We start from the raw sequence: 26,040 nt of genomic DNA, 5'->3' as shown, positions 1-26,040 counted from the left end.
CCCCTCAAGGAGGGCGAGAGTTACTCCGAGCTGGTCAAGTTCACAACCGGAGGAGCCGCAACGACAGCAGCTCCCGGCCGCCGCCTGCGAGGACGAACGGGGCCTGGCGGCGCCGGGAGGGGCCCGCGGGAGCCCCCGCAGCCGCCGCTCCCCCCTCAGCGCCGGCGGCGGCCGTGGCGGCACCCGCACGCGACCGCCGCGCCCCGCGGCAGCCGTAGCCCCTCGAGGCAGCCGAGCGCGTCCCCGCCCGCCGCCACCGCCGCCGCCGGGCGGGACCATCTCTCCCCTTGGCGAAGGGGGGGGCGCGCTCCGCCCCGGCTCCCCGCCTGGCCCGCCTCCCCCCCGCGCCGCGCAGAGCGCCCCTCCGCCTGGCGCGCGGCGTGGTCACGCCCAGCGCAGGCATTAGCGCCCGCCGGTGCGGGGCGCGGGCGCCCGGGCATCCTCAGGCGCGGCGGCGGCGGCGGCTCATCCCTGGTACCTCGGAGCGCCGCGGGCGCGGAGCGGCTCGTAGTGCCAGCCGTGCGCGCCGCGCCTCGCCTCTCTGCGCCGCCGGACAACGCCATGAAGCCGGCGGTGCTGGAAGTAATGAGGATGAACCGGGTGTGCAGGATGGTCCTGGTCACTTCCGTGGGCTCCTTCATCCTCGTCATCTTCTATTTCCAAAGTATGTTGCATCCAGGTAGGGCACCGGCACCACCGCACCGCGACCGCACCGGCCGCGCGGAGGGCAGCGCCCGGCTCCGCGCCAGCCCCGCTCCCCGCCGACGCAGGTGGCGGGCACCCCGGGAGCTCTCAGCGGCTGCCGCCGGTCCCGGCTCTCGCCTCCCGGCGCCGCCGCTGCGGCAGGCGCGGGGCTCGGCGGCGGGCGCAGCGCCCTGCAGCCCGGCCGGCAGCCCCTTCCCGGCCACCGCCCGGAGCAGCCGCGGGAAGGTCGCCTCGCTCCCCGCAGGAAACTTCCCGCGGGAGGGAGCAAAGTTGTTTCTTTTTACAGTTGTTATTATTTTCTGCATTGTATCTTGCGTTTGGTGGGACGGGGTTGGCACCAGCTGGCGAACCCGCCGCGACGGAGAGCGGCTCCGGGAGCTGCCCATCCCCGGCGGGTCCTTCCCCGCCTAGAGATGGGACCCCCGGCCCGGTTCCCTGCACCCGCCGCCGGGACTGCGAGTCCCTCGGCTTCGCTTCTTTTTGTTTTTGGGGATGTCAGGGACAACGCGACCGGGCAGGGCCACCCGCTGCTGCCGACGGGCAACTTTGCTCCGGCTCGCCGAAGTTGGCCGTAGCGGCGGAGGCGGCTGCCCGGGCCGGGCCGTCCCTGCCCGCGGCAAGGGGGAGCCTGACGCCCGCGATGGGGGCGCTTCTGGCCGGCCCTGCCTTAGTCCTGGGCGTTCGGGTGGGTGAGCAGCTCCTGGCGGTGCTCCCGGCTGGGCACGGGTGTCCGTACAGCCCCACGCTGCAGGGTGGCATACAGGAGTGTAATCATCAACTCGGTTTCAAACTCCCAGCTACCTAATGGAACTTTAATTTTCCAGTTTACTAGTGCGGTGGACACCAGAGGTAGAGCTGTATTGGGGGTGGAGGGTGCTGACTCCCATGGAAGTCACTCAGAGGTCGGCTGCTGATTCACACAAAGGTGGGATCGGGCCATGGAAACTTCATGGGATCTCTGACTGCACACACAGATCCGTCATGGATTGCAGTGAGACGGCTTTGTGCAGCTTGGCTGTGACATTTATCCAGCAAGGCAAAAAAAAAAAAAAAGAAAAAAAAATTGTCCATCTCTCTGTTTTTCCCCTTCCTGCCTGAGAAGTTAAGTGGAAATTGCACTTGCAGTGTGTTTTTGGAGGGATCTGACAGCTGAGCAGAGGAGCAAGGCTTTTAAGAGGGAACGATACCTCTTAGCAGACCAACAGCTGTAGCTGGCGGAGTGGCCACGCTGCTCAGCAGGCGAGTCTCCGCAGCCGTACCTGTAAATCTCTTCTGCCAGCTCTGGAGTGTCGTGGCTACAGGCATAGCTGTAGCAAGTGGGGAAGTAGCTGTTTGGTAAAAAGCAAAAGGATGTGTTCAGTTTGACTCTTTCCTTCCCTGCGTGTAGCCACCAAATCATATCTGATTAAAAATGGTATTCCCTTAAAGTTTTTGGAGTCAAATGGTAGAGGCTTAGTGTGCTGATAGGATTAGGAATTGGTAGATCTGCTGTTCTGTGGTGAAGCCAAGTCTTGTTTGGGGTTTTTCTGTCAGCTGTCCACTCCTCCAAAGTTGGTACCGCTTGCTTGATGAATGTGTTCTTGTATGGTGTCCATCTGTGTTAATACCTGCCAACTCCTTGGAAAAATTAGCATATTTTTTCTTTCCTGCTGTGTTTGCTCCATGCTTACTGGTTTCACGAGGAGTGCTCAGCCCTTAGCAGATCTTGTGAAGGCTTTAATTCAGGGCTTCAGGGCACCATGCAGAATTGTTTGTTGTAACACAGCTTCAGCAATTTGATAGAAGTATGATATTTCCATTGGTTGCATGCCACAGGTAACGTAGTTTGCACACACATTCAGAAAACTTGGCCGAGAGTTATTATTTCCCCTTGTTCCAGATGAATTATATCACTGGAACACAAACTCAGCATTCAGTAGGTGAGAGATTAAATTAAATATTCTTCTGTGAATTTTTGAATGTAGAAAAATTGCCTTTCAAGAGTTCTCAATATGCTCTATAGCTAACTGCTGAAGATTATGGCCTTATATTTGTGCTATTGTGAAACTATAAATAGGTTGAGATTTTAATACAATTCAAAGGATTTACCATAAACTCTGAGAATGTGATGCTGTGAAATCAGTGGGAGGATAATCCTCACCCATTTCCCATTTAACGCATGTTTATGTTGTTAGCATCAGTGGAGTAGATCTGGATATAAATGGGATCACAACCTGTCCGTCTTTATTGTATTGTACCTTTTCGATCATCACTGATTTTGTGTGTTTGTGTGGGGGGGGCTGTTTCTATAGTGGAAACTGCCTGAAATCTATCAAGCTCTAATCTAGACCCAAATAGTGTGGCCATTTGGTTTGCAAGGCTTAAACAGCTGCCTTTTTTTTTCCCCCCTGTTATGTGATTGTATGTGTTACTGTCTTGGTGGTGTAAGTGGTAGATCAGTGTAGAGTTCTTGAAGCGTCAGGAGAGAGGGAGGTAGTAGACCTGCCAATGTGATATACATCAGGTAGCAGATAATTTAGTGGTGTTGTGTCCTTATTTGAAGGTAGGTTGGTGACCTTTCTTGAGGTATGTCTCAATTCAATGGAGCTGGACCCCGAGGCAGAGTGCATGTCAGGTGGGATGGGGCTGGAGGTATAAAGAGCTTTCCAAATCTTGGCCAATACTGCTTCTGTTGTGGAGCGTGTTTTACATTTTAGCCAGTCTGCACTAGAGTGTGTGTGTCTTTGGATGGCTCCTGCAGGGAGCTGCCTGGTGTACCCTGGCTTACCACCTGTCACTGTTGTTGGGAGCTTGCAGTGCTAAGATAGGCACGTCGCAATCAGAATTAGCTGAGAAATACCCATCTCAAACCTTTTGGGTGAAAAATAAAGATTATCAGTGAGGTTATTTGCAAGAAGTGTCAGCTCCATATTAATAATCTGGCAATTTCTTCACCCTCCAAGTTCTCTTGGTGAATTTTAGGAGACTTGTTTTCTGCCTACAGAGCTTTCCAAACAATTTTAGGTGTGACACAGAGAAGGTGGAAGATGCTAGAAGGGCATGAAATAATAAGTCCTGCCCTCTTTGGGGACAAGACAACTTTTCATCTGTTAGATAGGCTTCTTCCATTTCAGGAAGTCTGAATGTGGATCTCTTGCACACAAATTTTTACTTTTTTTTTTTTTTCCTTTGGGATAAGTAAATAGGAAAATGACATAGATAACAGAAACCTTTCTTAAAAACAAACCAACCCCTAACAACAGAAACATACCCAAAGCCTGAAGTGTGAGAGGTGAGCTTGCACTTATCATTGTGGAAGAACTTGATGTTGTGTCCCCTTGCGCAGCCTCTCAAATGCCAGCATATTGGAAGCAGATCAGGTGCTTTTTATTCTTTGTTCTTTTTGGTTCCATACCCATTCTTTGTGGGAGGCTGGTGGTGAATGTGCTGTCTGATTAATGCACCTTTGCGTTGTCTGAATTTTAGCGGAGATTTGCCTATGTGCTGGAGAACCCGCCCCTCCCAAATTAGGTTCCCTGACCAGTTGTTGGTGGAGGAAGGTGAAGGGGGCTGCTCACTGCTGCTCATGAACACTGTGAAGAAAACGTTGGAGATGATCCTGGCTTCTGTGGCTTATCTGTGGGTTTGGGGAACTGTTTGTTCTGAGGGAGAAAATGGCAGCAGAGACTTTGTTGTGTTCTCCTGTTGCCTGTCTAGCTTTTTCTGAAAAGAAAAAAACAAACCAAACCAACAACATTCTGCAGTGTTTGCTGTAGCTGGATGGGGATTTCCCCCAGCCCTTTGCTCAGAATACTTCCCCCCTTCACTCTCCTGCTGTGTGCTACCCGCATAACTGAGCGCAACCTGATCATTGCTCCATGCTCCTGCAACTTGTTTCTACGTACCATGGGTCAGCTTTGTGGTTTTAGGTGGCAGCCTGTCATAATTTTATCTGCTGCCTTTCCCCTGAGATTGGTTTGCTCACTAGTCCTTAGCCTGCCTACGCTTTCCCAGGTGTGTCTGGTTTCTTCTGTAGAGTCCCAGCTGCAGTGAGCGGTGGGGCTGTGTGTCAGTAAGCGCAGGCAAGAGCTGCTCTGCTAGGCTGGGGTCAGGCTGCCAATGTGCTGGCATCCTTCCAGGTGAAAAATTCCACATAAAGATAGAATAATTAATGCTGTCTTTACTTTACCTGAGACAACTTTATGAAACTTAGTTATCTACACCTGGTGATATTTGCTTTCCCCAGTGCAGACTAGGATGTTTTTGCTCCATTTTTCATCTCCTGTCTTAGACTTCTAGTGTTCTCCTGTGGGTGCTAGCGAAGGATAGATCCTCAGACTTGCCTCCTGTCTATGATCTTCTCAGTTACGCTTGCAGCACTGTATGACTGATAGCTGCTTGTTCCTTACAGAAGGCTGATGTCTACCTTTGCTCAGATGTCAGAACAACTCGAATCACATGAGATTTTTTTTTTCCTTATGTCTGAAGACAAGCTCACCATTGGTTTTGATAGAAGATTCTGTTTGAAAATCAATGCAGCAGTCTGCCATCTTGCAATTGATCCTTGCTTTCTCCCCTGCTTACAAAGGGGAATGAGATCTGCAAAGCAGTGGGTGTGTGGCATTCCTTTGACGGACTCTGTATACTGGTTTTAAATTATTCTGTTTGGGATACTGAGAAATTGAGTTCGTTTGACAGCCACAAGAACCTGGCCCTCATTTAATTGCATGCAATGAAAACCACCCCCCAGTCGCAGGCAGAAACCCTGCTGTGCGCCTGCGAGGGGTCGGTGCTGAGTCCTTTTGTTGGTGTCTCTGTAAGCTTTTCATCAATTTCTATGGGACTACACCATCAGTGTGAGCAAACTTACTCTGGTCCCTCTTCTCAAAGGTACTGCTAGTCTGGAACTACTTGAAGTTGAGAGTTAAACTGCTCTTTGAATCTTCTGAAAGTCTTCATGATTAGTGAATATTAAACTTATTGGTAGGGCTTCTTTTTCTGTTTCAGTACATATGAGCGTAGCTTCTTGCAACAACCGCTTGCTGACCTTAAGAAACAAAAACCTTTGTTTCTGAATGGATTCAAGGTAAAGTTACCTGGCACTGTCAACAGTAAAGTCTTAATAATTTTTAATTTATCAGAATGCTTATTGCTCCACAGTTACCATTTCTACAATGTAGACTTTTATAAGCTTTTTTTTGTTGTTGTTACTGTGAATCAATATTGGGAAACTTTGTGCTGAGTTCCATAGCATTAACACTCTGTATTCACAGATGTAGAGCTGTCATTACTTGGCTGCAGTCTAACTTTTTCAGAGATAAAGTCAATGTGAATGGAAACTTTCTTTTTCCTTTAGAAATAAACATATAGAACATAAATGCCCAGTGCTTTTTTTTTAATGAATGAATGTATACACTTGATTGAGTGCAACTAGTATGTCAATTTTATCTTTTTAGAAGTGACAGGTAGTTTATCTTGTACTGCACCATGTAACTAACTCTAAAAGTACTTCAGAGAATTGGAAGGAATTAGATCCATGTTACTTTTCCTGAAGCCAGCACTACTATATTTTGATTCTCATTGCCAGATGTACTGTATCAAATCCTGCCTGACAAAGCTGCTGCACTTGTCCTTGTGTGAATGTCACTCCAGCACAGTTTTTCCCTCTCAAGCCTTTTGGGCTGATGCATATGTATTATGTGTCAAATCTAAGGTGATCCCAAGGGAGTTAAGGACAGGGTTGGGGGATGCAAGGGTTCGAATCTGATGGTTTTTATTGCAGATTGTTCGCGGTGTTCAAGGCAAATATTTGAGTTCTGTGTGTGACTTGTCGAAGCATCAATGTTTATAAAAAGAAGTGTGGATGTGTGAGTGAAGGGCCCACTTCTAATCAATGAAAAAAGCAGTTTTGACCTTCACATTATGGAAATAAAATTAAGTTCAGGGATTTTGGATTTGTGTAGACCTGGCATGTCTGGGATAAAGACAAAGAGATGTCTGTGGTGGGTCATTTAGATTGAGCAGCCACCTACTATAGTACAAGGTTAATGTTTCAAAGCATGTTTGTGGTTTGTTAGATGTTCCTGCTCCCAGTGGAGCCCATTCATGTAAGATCTTTGTGGATGAGGTAGGTATTTGTCCTTACAGTTGCAATTGAAACTGTAGAATTTGGTTAATTCCTCCTTACTGGTGTTTCAGTATCCAAGGTATAGAGAGCATCCTTTTGTGGGCAGAATGCTTGCATGTGACAAAGTGGTGTTTCTGGCACACGCTTCATGCTCTAACTAGAAGATGAGACCAGCAGAGATGACAGCGAACCAACAAGAGAATTCAGTTCCTAATTATCTCTGGCTCATGTCACCAGACAGAGGGATTTTCTTGGATTCCAATTTTGTGAATGTAATCAGTGGGAGGATACAGAGTGTTCCCCTTTCATGTAATTGTTTGGCATCTGAAACTAAGGTTTCATGAATAAATCAAAATTCTACTGCACATACACTTGGACTCTGTGTCACTTCTCTTGCATAATGTCATTATCCCCCATTTTTCATTTAATGCCAGATCAATAAATGTGGTTTGTTGGCTTGCCCTCTCCACGTACTCCTTAGTAAGGAGTTAGTTGTTGGTGAAATTGTCTGGAATAGGTCCATTCCATCCTGTCAAACTGAAGTAGTAGATTTTCAAGTTAATGGCCCCTGTTAGATTTCAGCTCCATCCCCACTCTCCTCTTGGGTTGTCACAGCAGCTGTAGCATCACTAGGAAGTACCTAATGAAAGGCAGCACAGATAGTGTGCATTTATGTATAAGGAATAAGTGCAGAGAGCGGGGTGACCATCCCCTGGCAGTGTGCGTGCTCTGCTCTGTCCCTTCTCTGCCCAGTTTGGTCCCTGGGGGCTGGTGGGGAGCCCCTCACAGGGGACATGGGACCTGCAGGTCCATCTGGGAGTTGGCTTGTTTTGCCTGTTCCCCTCTGTGACCTTAAAGAGTTAAAAAGCTCTGTGCTGGCAAGTCCTTGAGAGCCAGTGTGGATGACAGGACTGTTGTTTCTGTGACACACTAACAGGACTTGGACTAAACAGCATAAACGGGTGCAGCACAAGCATTTGTTAATTTGCAGCAAGCAAACTTTGTGTCCATGCATGTCAGGGAGGCTTCCCTGTATTAAAGAAATTTCCCTCTCTTGTGTGTTTCAGGTTTAGATATCCAGTTTGCTTTTATTTTAAACCAATAAGGTCTTTTTGGTTGCTTTTTACACCTTGTCCAATGTTGGCAGTGAAAGTAAATGACAGCTTTGCTTTTGGCCTTATTAATTTTTACACATTAGTGAGGTCATAAATGAGGCATTAACATTTAGCTTGTAAGCATCAGAAGGGGATGTTATTTCAAAGAAATAAAATTATATGTCTGCCCCTGGAAACTTTGGAGTAAAATCTCATTAGAGCATACTGACTGATGTTGAGGCTAGATTTGGTAACTTAATATTTCCGTTTTTTTCCTCCTGACAAATTTGAATCTCTGGATTAAAAAAAACTGAGTATGAGCTCTTACAATATGCTGACTTAAAAAAAGGCTGCACCCCGCCCCATCTTCTCACTCCCTACAAAATCTGTAGTTGACAGCCCAGGTAATCCAAATGCATTGATTTCCGAAGGGCAAACCCTTTTCTCCTAACGAGGCTGCTGGGAGGAATATGAAGTTTTTTTGTTATTAAAAGAAATCCCAGAAGTGCAAAGGGCTCCTTGTAGGTGCCTGCCTGTGTTATTTTACTAATTTAAACATATAGTCAGTGTGGTTTCTCAGTTCTGTTATTTTTTTTTTTCAACTTACGTGTGTTTGGGAACATCCAGCTTGAGAGAAGTAGTGATTTTATGAATTCTTTCTAGGCTGAAGAAGAGCAGGAATTTTTATGAGGGTATGTCAGCTTAAACAGTAAGAGTGCCTCTTCGAGGTAGCCTTCATCTTGTTTGTGCCAGGCTGTAGACACTGAAGGATCACTTTGCATCTGTTTCTATCAATCACTGCTGCAATGGCTTCACACTCCTATGAAAAAACTTAAAAGAAGGTGCTGGGGGAAATGGAAAATACAGGCAATGCAATTGAGCAGAATTTCTCACGGTACTGTGATTCCAGGGGTTTGGGAGGTGGTAGCTCTAGCCAACAAGTGGTATGAAGGTAGGTGGACCATGCCATGGGAAAACAGGTGTGAAATGCTCATGTCCTATAAGTGTTGTCTGCTTCTTGTTTTGTGATAAGTAGCCTTGATTTCAAGGATGTGGGTACGGTCATCTGTGTGTGGTTTTGCAGGGTCTGCCCCCCCTTTTCTCTCCTCTAGTAGGTGAAAGAGGGGCATCTGATCCTTCTCAGCTGTGCTTGATCTGCAAAATAGCTGCTGCTGCTGCTGCTTTGGACCTTGTCTCAGGCTAAAAGATGCCATCCTTAGTAACAGGAAAAGATCACATCTTTCTGTGTCACTTGGCTGAGTGGTGGGAGATTATGGGTTTTAACTGCAGAGTCCACACATAATAATCCACAAGGAATAAAAGGCTTTGGTGGGTTTCAATCCACTCCTCAAACACATTGTGCTCTGGAAAAAAACAGAGAACTGTGGGGTTTTTTTCCTAGTTCGTTTTATTTTAAAAGCCACCACTTTCTGTTCATTTTTAAGATATTGTGACAATTCAAGGTGAGTTTTGTAAATGGTGAAAAGGTGGGTTTCAGGACCCTCAGAGAGGGATGCCTTCTGAATTCATGTAACAAATTATGTATATAGACATTCTCATCCTTTTTTTGGCTGATAAATGATTATATAAGGGTGTCAAGAAGTTTAAAATGGATAACTTGTAGGGATTTTTGGATTAGGGAAGGTAGACATCTAATTAATAAGTTGATTATAATTGGATCCCACTGATGATTGCTACCATAATACCTTGTCTTAAAACAAAGAGCTTTAGGTAGTACAAATCCTTTTAAAGACTATTTGCATTGTTGTGCTTTAAAGTTGATTGGTATGCAGGCAAAACAAAAATGTCTGTATTAGCTGAAGTGACCCGCACTGGCGGGTACCAGAAATATGACCTTCTAGTAATCCGTATTTTTACAGCCCGTGTTGGAAGTGAGAGGAGAGAATTTATAGTAACTAAGGGGGAGGGAATTAACACTTTTTAAACACTTCATGATTAAGAAAATGTGTCAGTTGGGGTCATAAATATAAACCTGATAAAGCCTGTCTTGATTATGTATTTTGGTCATGATTAACTTCTAAAATATATTTGAGTTTCCAGATGGAGACGAGCACTTTAGATTTAAGTGTGTGTATCTGTGTCCATAATTATGAAGTCGACATAACTGCTAATCAAGTGGGACAAATACACCAGGGAATCAGGGTGGCTATTGACACACGTTCTGCCTGCCAAGCACTGCTATGTCCCACTGTCTTGGTTGAGGAATTGTATCAGGTTGAGGAATTGAATCAGTCAGCTGGATGTTGTGCAAAGCTCCTGACACCGTTGCACTAGTGATCCTGTGGACCATGCTGGTTGGTCTCTGCCTCTCCACCTTCCTTCTTTTCTTGAACCAGACTTGGTGGTCCTTTGTGGCAAGTTTAGGAAAGCTCAAATAGGGTGAACACAGCTGCCTCCTAGGCTTCTGGTTTGGAGTTTTGTTTTGGGCAAGCCACAAGATTTTATGACGTTTTCTGAAAGCAGTACAATGACCAGTGGTTTGAATTGGCTGGTGCATTGACTGCATGAGGTCTGCATGATTGACTGGAGGAGCCAATGGTCTCTTTTCAGTTGATTTTAGCGAGCACTGGGTCAGGTCTACTGTGCCAGAGCGGAGGCTTTTTGAATTGCATAAAGGGCACACATCCCCCGTGGTGGCAGAGATATAGGATTGCAGGCTTGGGGGGAGCTCTGAACTGTTTCTCCCCTGTAAATCTGGGTCAGCTCCATTGACTTGGTTATATCAATTCTGGATCAAAGCTACTGTAACGAAAAGCAGAATTTGTCCCTCTGTGTTTTCCTACAGAGCAAAATACAATAGAATAACAGCTTTGCTTTTCTGCTTTCTTTTTTGCCCTTCACAGAGTAGTTCTGCATTCAAGTGAATGGTAGCTTTTTTCCCACAGAGATATATGTTTGAAGAATTGAAGGAGGTGCTGTCTATTTTCATTAGTTTCAGCGGAAATGACATTGACAGATAAGCTATATGTAACCATTAGCATGCAGGCCATCAATATGATCGAAATCTTCTGGTCCTGCTGTGGAGCTTCTCCATCCCACGCAGAAGAAGCTATTAATGTTTCTGGTGCGACAGCAAAAGCATAATTGCATTAAAGAAAAAACTGGGGAAAAAAGTTAGGGCTTCTGGAGCTGTTAACTATTTTGAGACTAACTCTTTTGAGATACTAAATGAGCTGAAATGGATAGTATAAGACAGACATGATTTAATTAAAATTGTCTTCAAATTTGGCTGTCTTGATTCATCTTTTTTTTTCTTCCCCAGAACACATCAATGTGTTTCTGGTGAGTCCTTCTCCCTTGTGTTGCCTGTTTCCTGAATGCTTTTCTTAAAATCTTCCAGAGTAGAGAAAGGAGAATTTTTGCAGAGGGTGCCAGGACAGTTTGCAAGACAAAAATATACATCGGGCTGTTGTGTCTGAATGGTGAGTAATGCACAAAGCCTATACATCAGTATGTTAGTGACTTACAGCCTTATCCATCTCAAGAATGCTGTAACTAGCATCGTAACATGTTACTGTGAGAACTGTTTGTGCAACTAGAAATGTGTCCCATTCCCTCCATGTGGCTGGACAGCAAGGGAAACAGGCTGTAATTCTTTAATGTCCAAACTAGCTTGGGTTGTTTTCAGTTGCCAATCTTTACATAGAATTTTTTTTCCTCTTTCTTTTAGTTTTCTTTTTATTTTTTAGACCTTTTACTTGTTTCTACATTCATTGGGATGTGATGTGACCAAGAGAGATTTATTTCATACTCCCTTTCCAGCTGTGAAGGGATCTCTTGTCATCGGATCGTACCTCAACTGCTCTTACCTTGCCAGAATGGTTATGCCTAGTATACTTCTCCAGCATTGTGGGAGCTCAGAAACACTGCTGAATGTCAAGTGATGTGTGTTGTATGTTAGTTAATGGCAAGTCTGTGCTTTCCTGCTGTCTACTGCAGTTGAAAGCTTTCACTAGCAGCAAGTTAGGAGGAGGAATATTTCTGGAAGTATTTTGAGAGTTTGGGCCTCAGTCTGTTTCTGTCGTTGTAATACTGTGCTTTCATCAGAAGGCTTAAAAATTTTCATAGAATTATAGAATGGTTTGTTTGGAAGGGACCTTAAAGATCATTTAGTTCCAACCTCACCTGCCATGGGCAGGGATATCTTCCACTAGACCAGGTTGCTTAAAGCCCCATCCAACCTGGCCTTGTTCCACAAAGTGGGTCCATACATTTTCACTCTACAGCTAGGGCAACTGAGGCATAGACGGGAAGGGTACGTGTGCAGGGATTTGGTGAACGGTTTCCCACCATGTCAGTGACACATTCAGGAATGAAACTTGAGAGTAAGATGGTTTTGTGGAGCTTGACACTTGCATGATCTAAGGGCTGCAATCCATTTTAGGATTGGAATAGCTCATAGTGTGAACTAGATGTCAGGTACAACGAAAGTACCTGCACTGAGCTGAAGGGACACCACTGCAGCCCCATCCAGATATGCTCTAGGCTTGTGAGGATGCTGGTTGTAGGCAGTCTTGTGTGTCCTTCTTGGTGCTCCTGCCAAGAAGATCCTTCTGTTGCAGATACACGAGGCTTTGAGAGCTCCTTTTGAGCTCTCTTGTACAAGGTGTTGCCTCCGTGGGACCATGAATTGTGTCCCAGGTCACCTGAGTCCTGATGCTAAGCTACAGATCTCCTCTACTTGGCTGTACTACAGAGCAAAGGCATAAACAGTTCTTGCTTTTAACTTTTCACTGTGTTTTGCCTTTATGTTTAGGTTTTTAAAGTGTAAATCTTCCTTTTGTATGCCCTGACAAATGCTGAATGGCCTTTCTTTTCTGGATCAGAAGTTGGAGGCATACTTGGAGGAAAAACATCAAAGGCCCTCACTAGCTCTTGAGAAGTAATACTAGTTAGTGGCTTCTAATACTTAAGCATTGTGCGCCCAGCTTGAAGTCAGGTTGCATAAATAGAGCTTGGAAGTAATTGGCAAAATATGTGCCTTTTCAAGTGGAGTACAGCAAACTTGCTGCATAGGAGACATCTGATGTCTTTGGTGCTTCCATTGCTTGAGAGATGTAGTCATGACTAAGAGCATAGTGTTGCCTAATGGGAGAGGGACACTGCAGCTCAGTAGACTAGGGTTCTGCTACCAGTTCTTTCTTTCCTGCCTCATGCGGAGAGCATTTCAGCTCCTTTATTCCTCATCTATCCTCTCCCTTGCACTATCTAAACAACAGGCAGCCTTTTCTTCACCTGGATGGATTACCTTCTATGTAGTGTTCAACACAGAAGAGTGGTTGTCTAGGTGAAAGTGTCATAGCAATGCCATGATACATATGTCTATTGAGATATCATGTTATGGTTTGGATGTAGACAAACTGAGAGGGAGGCCAAGCCTGTGCTTAGAAATCTGGGTGTTGGGTTTTTTTTTGGTTTTTTTTTTTGGTTTGTTTGTTTGTTTGTTTGGTTTTTTTTTTTTTTTTTTTTTTTTTTTGGGAATAGCAAGCCTGTGTTATTCAAGATAGCATTGTGCTTGGACAGCTTTTGCCAGTAAAAGACTTATTGTACTGATGATCAATATAGGTGACAAAAAGGCCTGCCTCTTCCTTTTTTGTTTTATTTTGCCTTTGTGCCCAGGTCTACGAGAGGCAAAGCTCTTAGGTGTTGATCAAGGCTGATGTGTGTGATCAATCTTCGGTTTTTGCCGAGATGCTCGTGATTAACTTATCTGTAAATTAAAATATCGCCTCTCTGTAAAATAAGATATCATCCCTGAGCTCTAATAATTCTTATTTTAGTATAGTTTTAAGGTCTAAGTTCCTATGTGTTGTGGTTTAACCTGGCAGGCAGCTAAACACCACACAAAGCCATTTGCTCACCACCCCTAGTTCAGTGGGATGGGGGAAGAGAATCAGAAAAGAAAAAAAAACACACATTAACCTTGTGGGTTAAGAGAAACAGTTTGATAGGACAGAAAGGGAAAATAATAACAACGATAGCAATAATAATAATAATAGAAAAATATATAAAACAAGTGATGCAGATTGCAATTGCTCACCACCTGTCAAACAATACCCAGCCAGTTCCTGAGCAGCAGTTCCCCCAGCCAGCTTCCCCCAAAATATATATGGAGCATGATGTGATACGGTATTGAATATCCCTTTGGCCAGTTTGGGTCAGCTGTCCAGCTGAGCCCCCTCCCAGCTTCTTGGACACGTGGCATGGTGTGAGAACCTGAAAAATCCTTGATGACTTGGCAAAAAGTAAAACATTGTCAAATGTCAAAACATGGTGTATTGTCAACATTCTTTTCATTCTAAAGCCAAAACACAGCACCACAACAGCTACTAGGAAGAAAATTAACTCTGTGCCAGCTGAAACCAAGATACTATATGAGGTGCTGCAGCTGTTGACTGATGCTCTCTCAGATCCTTCCTTTTTAGACCTCCATGTTCTCTGTGGTGGCTGTGGGACACTGCTGGTAGTAGTTTCTCGAAATGGACATCTCTGATACAGCATTTTATGAACGTGTTTGCTACTGCTCCAAAAGGCCTCAGATTTATATCTAGCATAATCTTCATTTCCTGTGGAGGTCTGGGGCATCAGAAGTAATGCTTTCTGAAATGCTGTTCAAGGTGGGGAAACTGATTATTTATAATACTTGCTGCTTGACATGTTTGAAAGGATATTTTCTACCTCAGTCTTGCAAATGTAAACAAAAAAACCTTCCCATCTGTCTTGCTGAACATGTGTGACTGTGTTTCTCACAAATGCACAGGACTAACAGCTGTGGTCTATGAACTGCAGTGAGGCCTTTCGAAGAGACAGAGCTTTTGTCAACACTGCAAGGCATCTAGGATGCATAGCCAAAAGTGTATAAGTGTCTGTGAAATTCTGCGTTTCGTTTGCTTCTTGCTCATCTGTCAGAGGTTAATTTTACATTGAATTATGAAAAATGTTTCTCTGTCACAAGTGGCTGGTACTAGGTTGCCAGCGTGCTACATCTGTGTTTGAATGTTCAGGAGAGGGGCTACTAAAGAATTTAAGTTATAGCTTAAAAATACATGTGGTGTCTTTTTTTCACATTTAACTTCCTTGCTGGAAATAGCAGGGTTGTGTCATGTTTGTCATATTTTCTAACTGTAGGCAGTTTTAAGCACGATGTAGTTATGTAGCAAACTGGAAAAACATGCACCCCTCGTGCTCAAGTGAAGGCATGTAGGAACAACGATATGGCCGCATCAAATACCATGCACATGGAAATTAAAGGAGCTGATTTTTGAGCAGACAACCAGTGTTTACATGTTTAATTTATGTAGTAGCCTTTTCACTTCCCATCCGTTCCTGTGCCCTTTGGCAAGCGGGTTTGCCATTTTTTAACAAGTGAAGACATTGTCAAGTACAGGGAATAAGGCTTGGATTTTGTTTTACTTGCTGCTTTCTTCATCTCTGTTATAAGGTGATCCTTAGGGAAAAGAGATTGACCCCAGGAAGGAGGGAAGCTTTGTCTTCCTGGGCTGCCAATAATCTATCACAACAATACAAGGTTGAGAGGTCAAAACTTTGAGTTAAGCGCTTTTGACCCAAATGTATTTCACTTTCCTATATGCAAGTGAGGCAGCTGCAAGGGGGTCATGCTGTGAATAAACATGATCCAAAACCCCCATGTTTGTGTTTCTGTATCCATGGTTAAGGTATGGCTGGGACACCTCATTAAGGACTTTCATCCAAAACAGAGGGTGCAAAGATCAGAGTTCACGTTCAAGTGGACCATAGCAATTAGCTGGCAGGAAGGAGTTGTCGGTTCCTGCCTTGGTTTTCTCTCTGTTCTTCTTCTTCTGCAGCACTGGGGCACTCTGTACCTTCATGGCCCTGCTGAAGCAGAGTCCTCTGGCCTGATACGCAGTGGCAACACCAACCCGTGTGATGGAGCTGCTCCGAAATTGTGTAGTTCAATCTAGAGGCAGGGGGTAGCCCTGGCACAACAGAACAGCAAGTTATTGCTGAAAACAGTTGCTGGCTACCAAAGCTAGTAATTCTGACAGAATTATTCAAACTCAGGTGTGAGCCTTTGCTTTGCCCCAGTTATCTGCTTCGTTAGGAGACTTAGGTTGCAGTAAAATGGCCAAATTGGTAAAATTAACCTTCTTCCTAGCAAGTGCCCACAAACATCCAGGAAGCTGTTGGAGGAGATGGGAGTTGACCCTTTGTCAACAGGACCATCTCTTCTGTCCTAGCTTACATGTCATTGTTCTGTTGACATTGCCTAAGGATGCTGTAATTCAATAGTAAACCTGGAGCTTAGTAGGTTGAACAGACCCCAGGTGGATTGCCTTGTACTCTGATGTATGATTAAACCAGAGGCAGAAGTAATTTGCAGTGTGTAATTTCCACCTCTTGTATTGTTTGGGTCCAGCAGATTTTTGCTTCCTAATCAGAAAGTCAATGTGTTCCTTGCAAATTTTTAATGAGTTATTTTTAGTGCAACTTCTCTTTATCCCTTTTTCTTGTAACATGGGGGAATACAGGTGTCAGGGAGCAGTAGGAACACGGCTCACCATGAGGGGCAATGAGTTGGGAGTCAAGGGTGAGCCCAGGATGGGGAGCACCTTCAATGATGGGTACCCAGGCAGGGTTGTGACAAGTTCTGGCCATGGTCCCAAGTAGGGTAAGGTAACAATTTGGGAATATGTCCACCCGGAAGACAAGGCTTAACCATAAAAAAGGTATGACATCCATCCAGGAAGGCCAGCCAGTAAATCTGGACATCAGGAGAAAAGGCTGGGCATAGGGCCACCCATGACATAACTTAGGTCAGGACTGGGTGCCCAGGCCTGAGCTTAAGTAGGCCTGTAGGTTTGTGGACTGGGTGTGTGAATGAGGGATCCTAGGGAGGTTGTTCAGGGCAACTAAGGCCTGTTGGTGCCCTCAGGGCCCAGGCAGTAGGGTTGTTAGGTCATTTTTGTGATCTCCTGACTTACCAACCTTTTCTGACAAGCATGGTCTGATGGTCTTGTGGTGTGGTGGAGCCCAGAGACAAGTGGCAGGCAGTGAGAAGGATTTTGCTGTGCCAGTTGTTCCACCACCATGTTTTGTGCAGGGGTAATGGGTTGTGCTTGATCATTCCTTTTAGACTTTCCCAGTTTTGGATAGTAAATGTGAAGATGCTTTAGGAGAAAAAAATAATCTCAAAACAATATTGAAACATGTAGCGGTTACAGCCAGGAACACCCCCTGCCTGCTGAGTAGCTACTTCTTCAGACCTGGTAAAGTTAGTTATCCTTCAGATGACCAGAACAACATGTGGTGTAATCCTGGGATTTGCAGGATTGTTACGGTACTTAAGCCTGTGGTTTGGGTTTAAATGGATGGGTATAAGAGGATAAAAGGTTGGTGGGACGCGAATGTGTATGTTGTTTAATCTTGTTCTGTAGAGGGAGAAGAGTCCCTACTGGGGGAATCTGTTTCATCAGGAATATTTTACTTTCAGCTAAATGGATACTTGTGGCCTGGCACATGTTCATAGAGGGGCAGGACTGACCTTCTGAGTGTGCAGTCCCTGGCAGTGTTAGCTGGAGAAATGCAAGTGCGTTGAATGTCATGGCTTTTGTTGCGTTCCCTTCTTCTGCCATGAACCTGCTGCCCTCTTGGTCTGGTTTGCTGGCTCTGGTGGTGCTGGCATGCAAACTACACCAGCGTGTGGCTCTGTGCTGGGCCATTCCTCACAGTTAACGTTGGTACATCTCTTGAGCTGGAACTGGTGGTGAAGCAGGCAAAACCTGATCAAAGCATTTGCCTAATTGAATATTTAGTTCATGCTTTAAAAATGCTGGATTTTCAAATACTGCCATTAGTGAGTGTTAGTACTGAGGAGAAGTGTGTCACCAAGCTTTTTTTTTGAGTCAGAATTTAAGTATAATTAAAAAGAAATTATTGAACTTAATATTATTAAAAGAAATGCTTTCATTAAATAAAGGACACCACTGGAACCTGTAGATGCATGTAGGAAGTGTGCTGACCCGTTGCCTACAGCTTTACACTAGGGCAAGAGAAGCGTTTTTGCATGTATAGTCAAAGGGAGCTGATGCTCACTGGGACCTCCTTACCCTTGGCTGTTCAGAAGGTTCATTTGGAGGGAGGGGATTGTAATTCTAATGGAGTTAGCAGAAGAAATGTTTGTGGGTTCAGCTGGGAAGTGTCAATCTAACTAGCAACAGATTCCACAGTCTGCATTGGAATGATAAATAGAGAAGTAAAATTATAATTATTATTTTACGTTTTTATCCTTTTACCATGTGTCCTAGTTAATTCGCAAATAAATATTCTTTTGCAGTGTTGCCTGACAACTGAGTGCATTTCACTCTGCCAGCCTCCACCTTAGGGCTGGGTTATCAGTGCTAACAAATACTTCAAATTAACATGGGAGATAACAGGCACAAGTGAGAGCAGATTATCTATGGTTGTAATAGCAAGTCTTCCTAATTCTCAATTATGTGTCGCTCAGTTCCATTATGACAGGGATTTACTTACCTTGTCTTATGAGCAGTTTAGTATGCCACTTTCTACTGCTAAAGATTGTATTTTTATGATACATTATTGATTAATATTGTTACGGTTTGTGTTTTACCACGAGTTATTCTTGTAATTTCAGTCTTGTGCTTGACTGTCTTTTCCTTTTACTGAAATATGTTATTCAGCGGCAATCTTAAGTAAGACACTTCCACCTGTGCACAGGACTGGGAAATGTAATTACTTGCATTCTACCTTGAATTTTCAGCTGTTGGACGAGCACTGGAACTGGCGCTGCACCTGCAGAAAGCACGTCCTCCTTTTCTGGGCTGTGCTCATGCACCAGCTGTAGTGAGACAACCAACGACTCCAGAAAACTGTCCCATGTGAACAAAAATGTTAAATAAGTCAGATTTCTATCTGAAGGCAAAATGGCCAGAAAGACTTGGAAGCCGTAAGAGAGTTTCTTAGGACTTTTCTAGAAAGACTGGAAATTGAGATTTGTTTAATGTTTTTATTTTGATATTTACAGTATTGCTGTAGAACAGCAATAGCATAGGGAGTCATGCTGTGTGGCTTTACCAGTGACTATTACAACACTAGAAGCTGCAGGCTACCAGGGTTGCTAGTTCTCTTGTCTTGAAGACAGGCAAGAAGAGAAAATGGATATATTACTGATGTGAAAAACAAATGCTTCTTGTTTTATCTTCATATAGTAACAAAAAAGTTCCCCTGATTTCTGTTAAACTGAAGAGACAGATTTTATGGCATTGAAGAGCTTAGTCTGGAGTTTGGAGTGCTACTGAAGCCAAACTTTAACTGGGGTTTAAGTGGAAAATTGTGAAGTGATCTGGCTGTAAAAAGTTAGATCTCGGGAAAGAGAATTTAAATTGATGTCAATTTATACAGTGTTAATCTCTGCAGAGCAGATCTTAATGCGAGACTGACAATTTGGGTCATGTTTGAAATTGATTCAGAGGCTGGTCCTTGATGATTTTAGATCCAGTTCCAAAGCTGACTTGTGAGTTAGGATTGAGGATCAAAGCCTAAACGTCACTTCATTTCAAGCTTGAGGGTTAGACTGAAGGGTCTTGTTTTAAAATGGGCTTTTGTTGCCTACTGTGACTTCAAGTGCAAAATACGCCATTGTACTGAAAATCTCCAGTCTTTGAGCCTTAAAAGACTCATTGAAGATGAAGGTGAAATTGTTTGTGTACTTGTAAGCATTATAAGAAGACACCTCAGTAAGAATAAAACAGTGCAAGTGGCATGGAGAAGTCTGGCAAAAGAGAAGCATTGCAATGGAGTGAAAAGATGAATGCTTGAAGGCGACAGCTTCGCCTGTGCTTGAAGTTGTAGCATTTGTGAGTAAGGACATGCTGCCCTCTCCCAGGGAGGGAGGCTGGGCAGGATTTGTTAGCCTCAAGAGGATCACAGCTTTGGTGGGATATAGTAATTTTTAGCTGCTGCTGCATCAATGCTTATGGCTAATATGGTGAGGAAAAGCCAATGCAAAGAAACATGCTTACAGACACAGTCGTAATGGTGAGTTATGCTTTTAAACCACCCTTACAGACCCACCTTTCAAAACCAAGTGATTGGCAGAGCTTAAAGGGGAGATGGGAGTTTTCTGTCCTTTCTTGGATATGGGGAAAGACACCCATCAGATATCATCATATTCTTGCCTTTCCTCACCTGTATTATGTACTGCAGTGCGGGTGTACAGCATGACAGCCAGGAGGTGAGGATGAACAGAACAGGACTGTCAAGAGGTCACAAGTTGCGGGCTGTACAGAAATGCTGCAGAAAGAATTGCGGGTAAAAAAAAGTTAAATGTGCATGTGAAGAGGTAATCAGTTCATTCTCTTGAACTCCTTCTGTGTTTCTTACATTAGTTATCTGTATATCACCCATTGTGTGCTGTCTGCCTACAATTGACTTTGTCCTGGTCCTATCTGCTCCTGTTCCACCACTCCGCTTGCTCTGGCACTTGCCTGTTTTATGAGGCATTTTATCAGAAAGCTTTTATTTTTAGGGCGTGCATGTACATCCCAAATAGTTGTTAGTGAATTTAATGCCTTGGGCTGGTAGGTCAGTGCGGTGGGGGGGGGCTGCTGGGGAGACATGGGTGCAAACAGGGTTTGGTTGGAGCTGCTGACACCGTGCACGTTTGCAGCTGGATGGACGTTTCGGTGAGCTCTCAGTGTGGTCGTACCCTGACTCCAGCAGAGCTGATGATGAACTTCAGCAAGAAGCAGATTTACTGTCTGCTTTTAATAAGTTTCTTCCTTCTAGTTTCCCTTTCCAGTAAGTCAGTCTTGAGTAGACTGTAACAGCCAGTTAAAGATCGGTACAGTGAAGAGGCACGTCTGTTTAGAAACTGCAAAGAATGAAACATTTGGCAATAACGGATGTGTCTCTTTTGGCAGGATCCAAAGAGCTCAGAAAGTGTTTTTTCTTCATTAGTGACTCAAATTTTATCACCGCTCCTGTGTTTTGGAAGCTCTCTCAATGAGGATGAGATGATGTAATTGCATAAATCCAAGTTTTCCTGTTTTTTATGAAGGACAGAAGCTTTGCATGTGGACTTTGTGCTGAAGCTGTGCTGGCTTTAGGTCACCTTTAATTCTCCCTTGGGCTCAGAGTGTGCTGAAAGCCAAGAGGATCTGTGTCGGTCTGAGCTGCTTTAGTTTCTGCTGTCAAGCAGAGGCTTCCAGGGGATGATTTGTGATGTGGATGCAGATGACATGCTAAGGGTTTTCTCTTATTTTTATTTAATTTTTTATTCCAAGCTCAATGTAAGCCCTCTGCACCTCCAACACACGCCTAACAACATGTCATTTTTGGTGTTTCTAGGAAAACTCAGAGTTTTGTTTAAAAGTGTCCCTGTTGGCTTTGAACTAGCCCCGGAGTCTTAAGTAAACATTTTTGATCAGGTGTGACTCCAGAGCGAGTCAAATCCTTTGCCTTTAGTGTTTTGTTTTATTTAATCACTATACTATTTATCTATCTAACACACTTCAGCATTCCCATTCAGCTTCCTCTGTTGGTGTTAAAAGAGCTTCCATTAAAAATTATTTTAACTGACCTTCTGTCTTTATTCAACTTTTCATTCTTAGTGACCTGTTCCTTTCTGAATCTTTTTTACTGCTATCTCCTGCTGCAAACTAGACTGTTTTCAAAGCACGTGTTGATTTTCTGTTCTTTGTCCTTTTTCCTCAACCCTTATTTGTATTCCCTTTGCTCTCTCTGGCCTTGCTTTGCATAAAGTCAGCTATTGCTCAGCCACCCACCAGGTGGTTTTATCACAGGAGTAGATGTGGGTAAAACTTCTTTGAAGAGTGAAAAGTTGCACTGTCGAAGGCAGCTTTAGAGTCCCTGTAAACTATTTCCAAATTCAGTTAGTAGTTTTATCTGAATACATAAAAACACCTGAACAGCATACATAGAGCAGGTTTTAGAAACATCTTCCTCCCTTCTCACTGGGTTGCATTTGCAAGCTTTGTGCTTTCTGACAAGCCACAAACTACTTTGCTTGGTTAAGGAAATTGAAACTGTGAGTCCTGTCTGGTCTTATTCAGTTGAGATAAGGAATGAGTGTTCCTCAGGTGTCTCCCAGTGAGGCAGAGGAATTAAAACTCTGACTCCCCATTTTTCAGAAGGGAGACTGAGCTGCGGGGTTGCTTGGGACTGATGTCCTCTCCATCTTGCACAGCTGATCTGCTTGGCCAAGGGGATTAGCCAAAGTGAGTTTATACTCTGCTTATGTCACTTCCCACCAGCACCTTTAATAACTGTCTTCAATCAACAGCTTAATAGATTCTTGCATTTGTATCTACTTTGTGTCAGCCAAATGAAAGAGGCAAGAAGACTGAAAACTTTTTTTAAAATTCTGATAACATCTTTAAGAACAAATAAAAATGAAATTGTCTTGTGGTTTTGCTACAACAATCTTTTTTTTATAGCTTGGCTTTATAGGATCATTATTGGCTGGCTGACCTGCAGTATCTGGAATTGCCAGCTCTCCATGGGAAAGTTTCAGGGTGCTTGGCAGCTCAGTTCTGGGCTCTGCCTTTCACTTCCCTGTTTACTGTCATTAGTCTGGCTTGATTACACTTTTCAGACTCCATGACGGAGATATTGAAGTTGGGATGTGGCCTATCATCTGAGAAACCGGAAAACGTCATTTGTAAAATATTTACAAAATGCTAATGAGTTCTTAGACCTCTAAGCAAATGGTAGTCATAGATGTTATTTACTTAATACAAAATCCACCCTTCCGGGGTGACAACCAGTCCTCCTTCCCAGGCCACCCCTGTTTACTCATCTGGCTAAATGAATCTTAAAGATCATCCACTGAGTCATCCTGGTCCATGCTGAGCACTTCTTGATCCACCCACTTATCTGCATCCTCTGCTGCTGATGTGCTGGGTAGAGCTGTGGTTTTATAGTGGGATCTCTATGCAGTGGGTGACCTGTGAGCACAGTGGGACCTTACTCAAACCCGATCTCTGAAGAAAGTGTGGAAACCTGAATTCAGGCCTCCTCTGTGAGCCAACCAGTCAGGTGCGAGATGCCACCTTGCATGTTTTGTTGCAGACAGAGAAGACGTTGGGTTTGAATCATTACAGTGTCTGAACCTCCTCAGCACTGTCTGACTGTAGGCTCAGGAGACTGTAAAAATAGTAGTTTAAACAGCTGAATACTCCCAGGATTACTGGGTGAGGGCCTCACACTAGAAACATTTGCCTGCATTGGTACATTTTGCACTTAGGTGCAGTGCCATGATGTATTTTTTGTTTATTTTGATAGTAGGAACCCTGAAACCTCTTGTAAATTGATGTAAAATAGATGACACTGAATGGTGTTGAGATTAAGAAATTAATCCATCTTAATTTTATTGGTGAATTGTGCATGCAACTTCTGCGTCTAATATAAGTGAACAACTCTAAAATACATTCAGCATGTGCTTTATGTTGGCTGAGAGGATACAGGCCATTAATGCTAATTTGTGACAATGAGTATGAAGTATTGTTTGGCGAATCAGGGTGCGCTCTTTATAAATATGTTGTTTCAACGTGCCATGCTTTTCCTGCTGCATCTAGTGCTTACAATGAAGTTTAGGAGATTGTCTGAATATATGTTAGTGCTAATGTAATGAGCTGGAAGCTTAATTCATGTTGTCCCTGTTGTATTTAGCAATTCCCTCTTCTGTTCTTTCCCCACCCCTCTCCCTGGGTGTGTGATCACAGCAACTAGTTCTAAGTCATCCTTTTTATCCCTTAATTTTATGTTGTGTGATTTTTGGTTTTGATGTAATTTGACAGTATCTGAGTTCATTCAATTGACGAATGTATCAACACCATGTGGGATCTACAGCAGTGTCTGGTAATAGCTGCTCATGCACAGTGGTTTCCAGCGTTGTATTCGTAGTTCCCTGGAGCTCTAAGCAACTTCGAAAGGGCCTAAAAAGTGATTTAAAGTGAGCAAGTTTGCATGTGCTGTCAGATTAAGTCTGAAACTTCTTAAGAGGCTTCATGTGTAAAAACCTGAAATTCACTGATGTTGGAACACTTTGTCCTTTCCTCCACACTGCAGGAGCCACATGGTACTGAAGCAAAGAACTTCAGTTTTCCACAAATATTTTTTCCTTTACAGATTTCTCATAGTGTTATGGATGTGAGTGGGGAAGGTGAATGGGAGAAGGAAATTTTGAAGGCAAACCCTTTGTGTAAAGCTTTATGCTCCTTAGAATCGTGGTTGTGTTTTGAGCCTTAAATTTAATAGAACTTTGTCCATGGTCACCTTGTGGGAGGTACCATGTGGCCTTTCTTGCTCAGAAACAAGTGTCACCCTTCTCCCAGACGGAGGGCCAAAGTGGTTGAGTCTACCTTAGCAGAACTGGTGAATCCAAATGGATACCAAGGTCCTAGAAAATGCTCTCTAAAGGAAAAACACAAAGTTGGATTTTAGAGCAATAAGATGGAGCTGCACTAAAGAGTTGTGCAGGTAACTTAGGGAGAAAAAAGTAAGCATAATTCTTGGAGAAATTAAGTGTTGATGGCTAGGATCTGATAAAGTAATATAAATTTTTAAAAAAATTATTTCATCTTATATATTTGGAGAAATGAGGTGGCTACTGTGCAGACAGAGTACCTTTATGCTTTCCACAAAAAAAAAGAAGCAGGAACCAGACTTGGCCACTTTCAGAAATTTAGACCATCTCTCCAGGACACTGGACATGTTTGTTAACCCTTTCGTAGAAAGGGATTGCAGAAAGTGAAAATGGTGAAGGTAAAAACTTAATGAAAAACGAAATCCTGAAAGATATTGAGGAAACCAACAGCAGAAGGCTAATAATAATTTTTTTCAGGGTGGCAATTTAATGCTGAAATTAAGAGGAGTTTTCAAATGCTACAAACCAGGAAAGGTTGCTGGCATCCTTTTTTAAACCAGTATTGTAGGAGTAATAGTTATAGTAGGCAGTTTTCAGATGTGCAAATCTTAAGTACAGATAAGCGATGACTCTGTGGATGTGGGGTGAAAGAAGGGGAATGAGCCAAACTAAACAGGACCTCCTCCACCAGTCCCAGAAAAAGAAGCAGTAGAAAATCTGAATAAAGCACAAAGAAGCAGTAAATGGTGTGAGAGGAGAGGAGAAGGGAAATATGATAGCAATATCCCCAAACAGAGCGGTTGCTGGAAGAGGTGCTGAAGTGTTTTACAGATTGGTGAATTTATACTGGCCAGAGAGCTTGTCAGTAAATGAAGAAAGGCTTTATGACAAGGAGCGAACTCAGCCAGCCAGATGTACTTGCTTGCAGTTCTGCTCAGACCAGCAGCGGCAAATGTTGGACCCAGATGCGGAGCCTGTAATGTCTCCTATCGCAGGGAAAACCCACATGGTAAAAGCTGATTCACCAAGGAACCTTTGGAGACTTGTGGTGATAGGTACAATCTTTGGCTGCATGAGTCTGAGCAAATTGAAGTGGCTAAGATAAAGCTGTGTAGGTAGAAGAGCGAGGTGAACTAAAAGGTGTGTAAACCAGGTATGCACCCTGAGAGCACTGAATAGTTAAAAACCCACTCCAAACCAACCCTACTTGTGGTAGGCCTTGCAGTCTTTAGTAAAGCACATGACATATTTCATCAGGGTTTGCTGGAAAACACCTGAAGGGCAATGAAACACTAGTAATAATTAACATCTTCAAGGATGAATTTCAATGTGATGCATACGCTGTTAAAATGAATGAAAGCTTGAGGGAATGGCTAACAGAGACCTGTTTGTCAAAGGTTTGTTCTTTCAGATCTGCTGTATATCTCCTGGTAAATAGATAATAGATGGGTAAGTGAATCAATGTCCTGATAGTAATATATTAAAGAGATTTCAGTTCTGCTTTTTTAAAAAAATAATTCATTGACCAGTATTTGAATAAAGACCAAAATGTAGTGGAGCATAACAAAAAGGGTTATATTCCCCTCTCTGCCTTAGCTAATTATTAATGGCTGCCCCAACAGTTCCCAACTCATCCATTCTGTTGGATGGTAGAAAACAAAGACGGATTTTGAGTCACATACCTGCAAGTTGCTGAGTATATTCAGTGGGGCGGGGGATCGACTGGC

At 43.7% G+C, this 26,040-nt stretch overlaps 1 protein-coding gene across 2 annotated transcripts in view; it reads left to right on the top strand.

Annotated features, from left to right (window-relative positions):
• Window positions 1-443: 443 nt before the first annotated feature.
• CHST11 (carbohydrate sulfotransferase 11) overlaps window positions 444-26,040 on the top strand; it is a 179,686-nt gene continuing 154,089 nt past the window's right edge. Inside the window, exon 1 of one of the 2 annotated variants that reach the window (XM_082059514.1) lies at window positions 444-664. In XM_082059514.1, the coding sequence (XP_081915640.1) occupies window positions 562-664 (103 nt within the window). In that variant the 5' untranslated portion in view covers window positions 444-561. Of the gene's footprint in view, window positions 680-26,040 lie in introns of both variants that reach the window. The other variant, XM_082059513.1, reaches the window with a different exon arrangement.

Source organism: Streptopelia decaocto (assembly GCF_964273445.1).
Source record: "Streptopelia decaocto genome assembly, chromosome: 1".
Lineage (NCBI taxonomy): Eukaryota > Metazoa > Chordata > Aves > Columbiformes > Columbidae > Streptopelia > Streptopelia decaocto.
The sequence above is the reverse complement of the archived record's forward strand: the minus strand, read 5'-3'. Positions and strand labels throughout refer to the sequence as shown.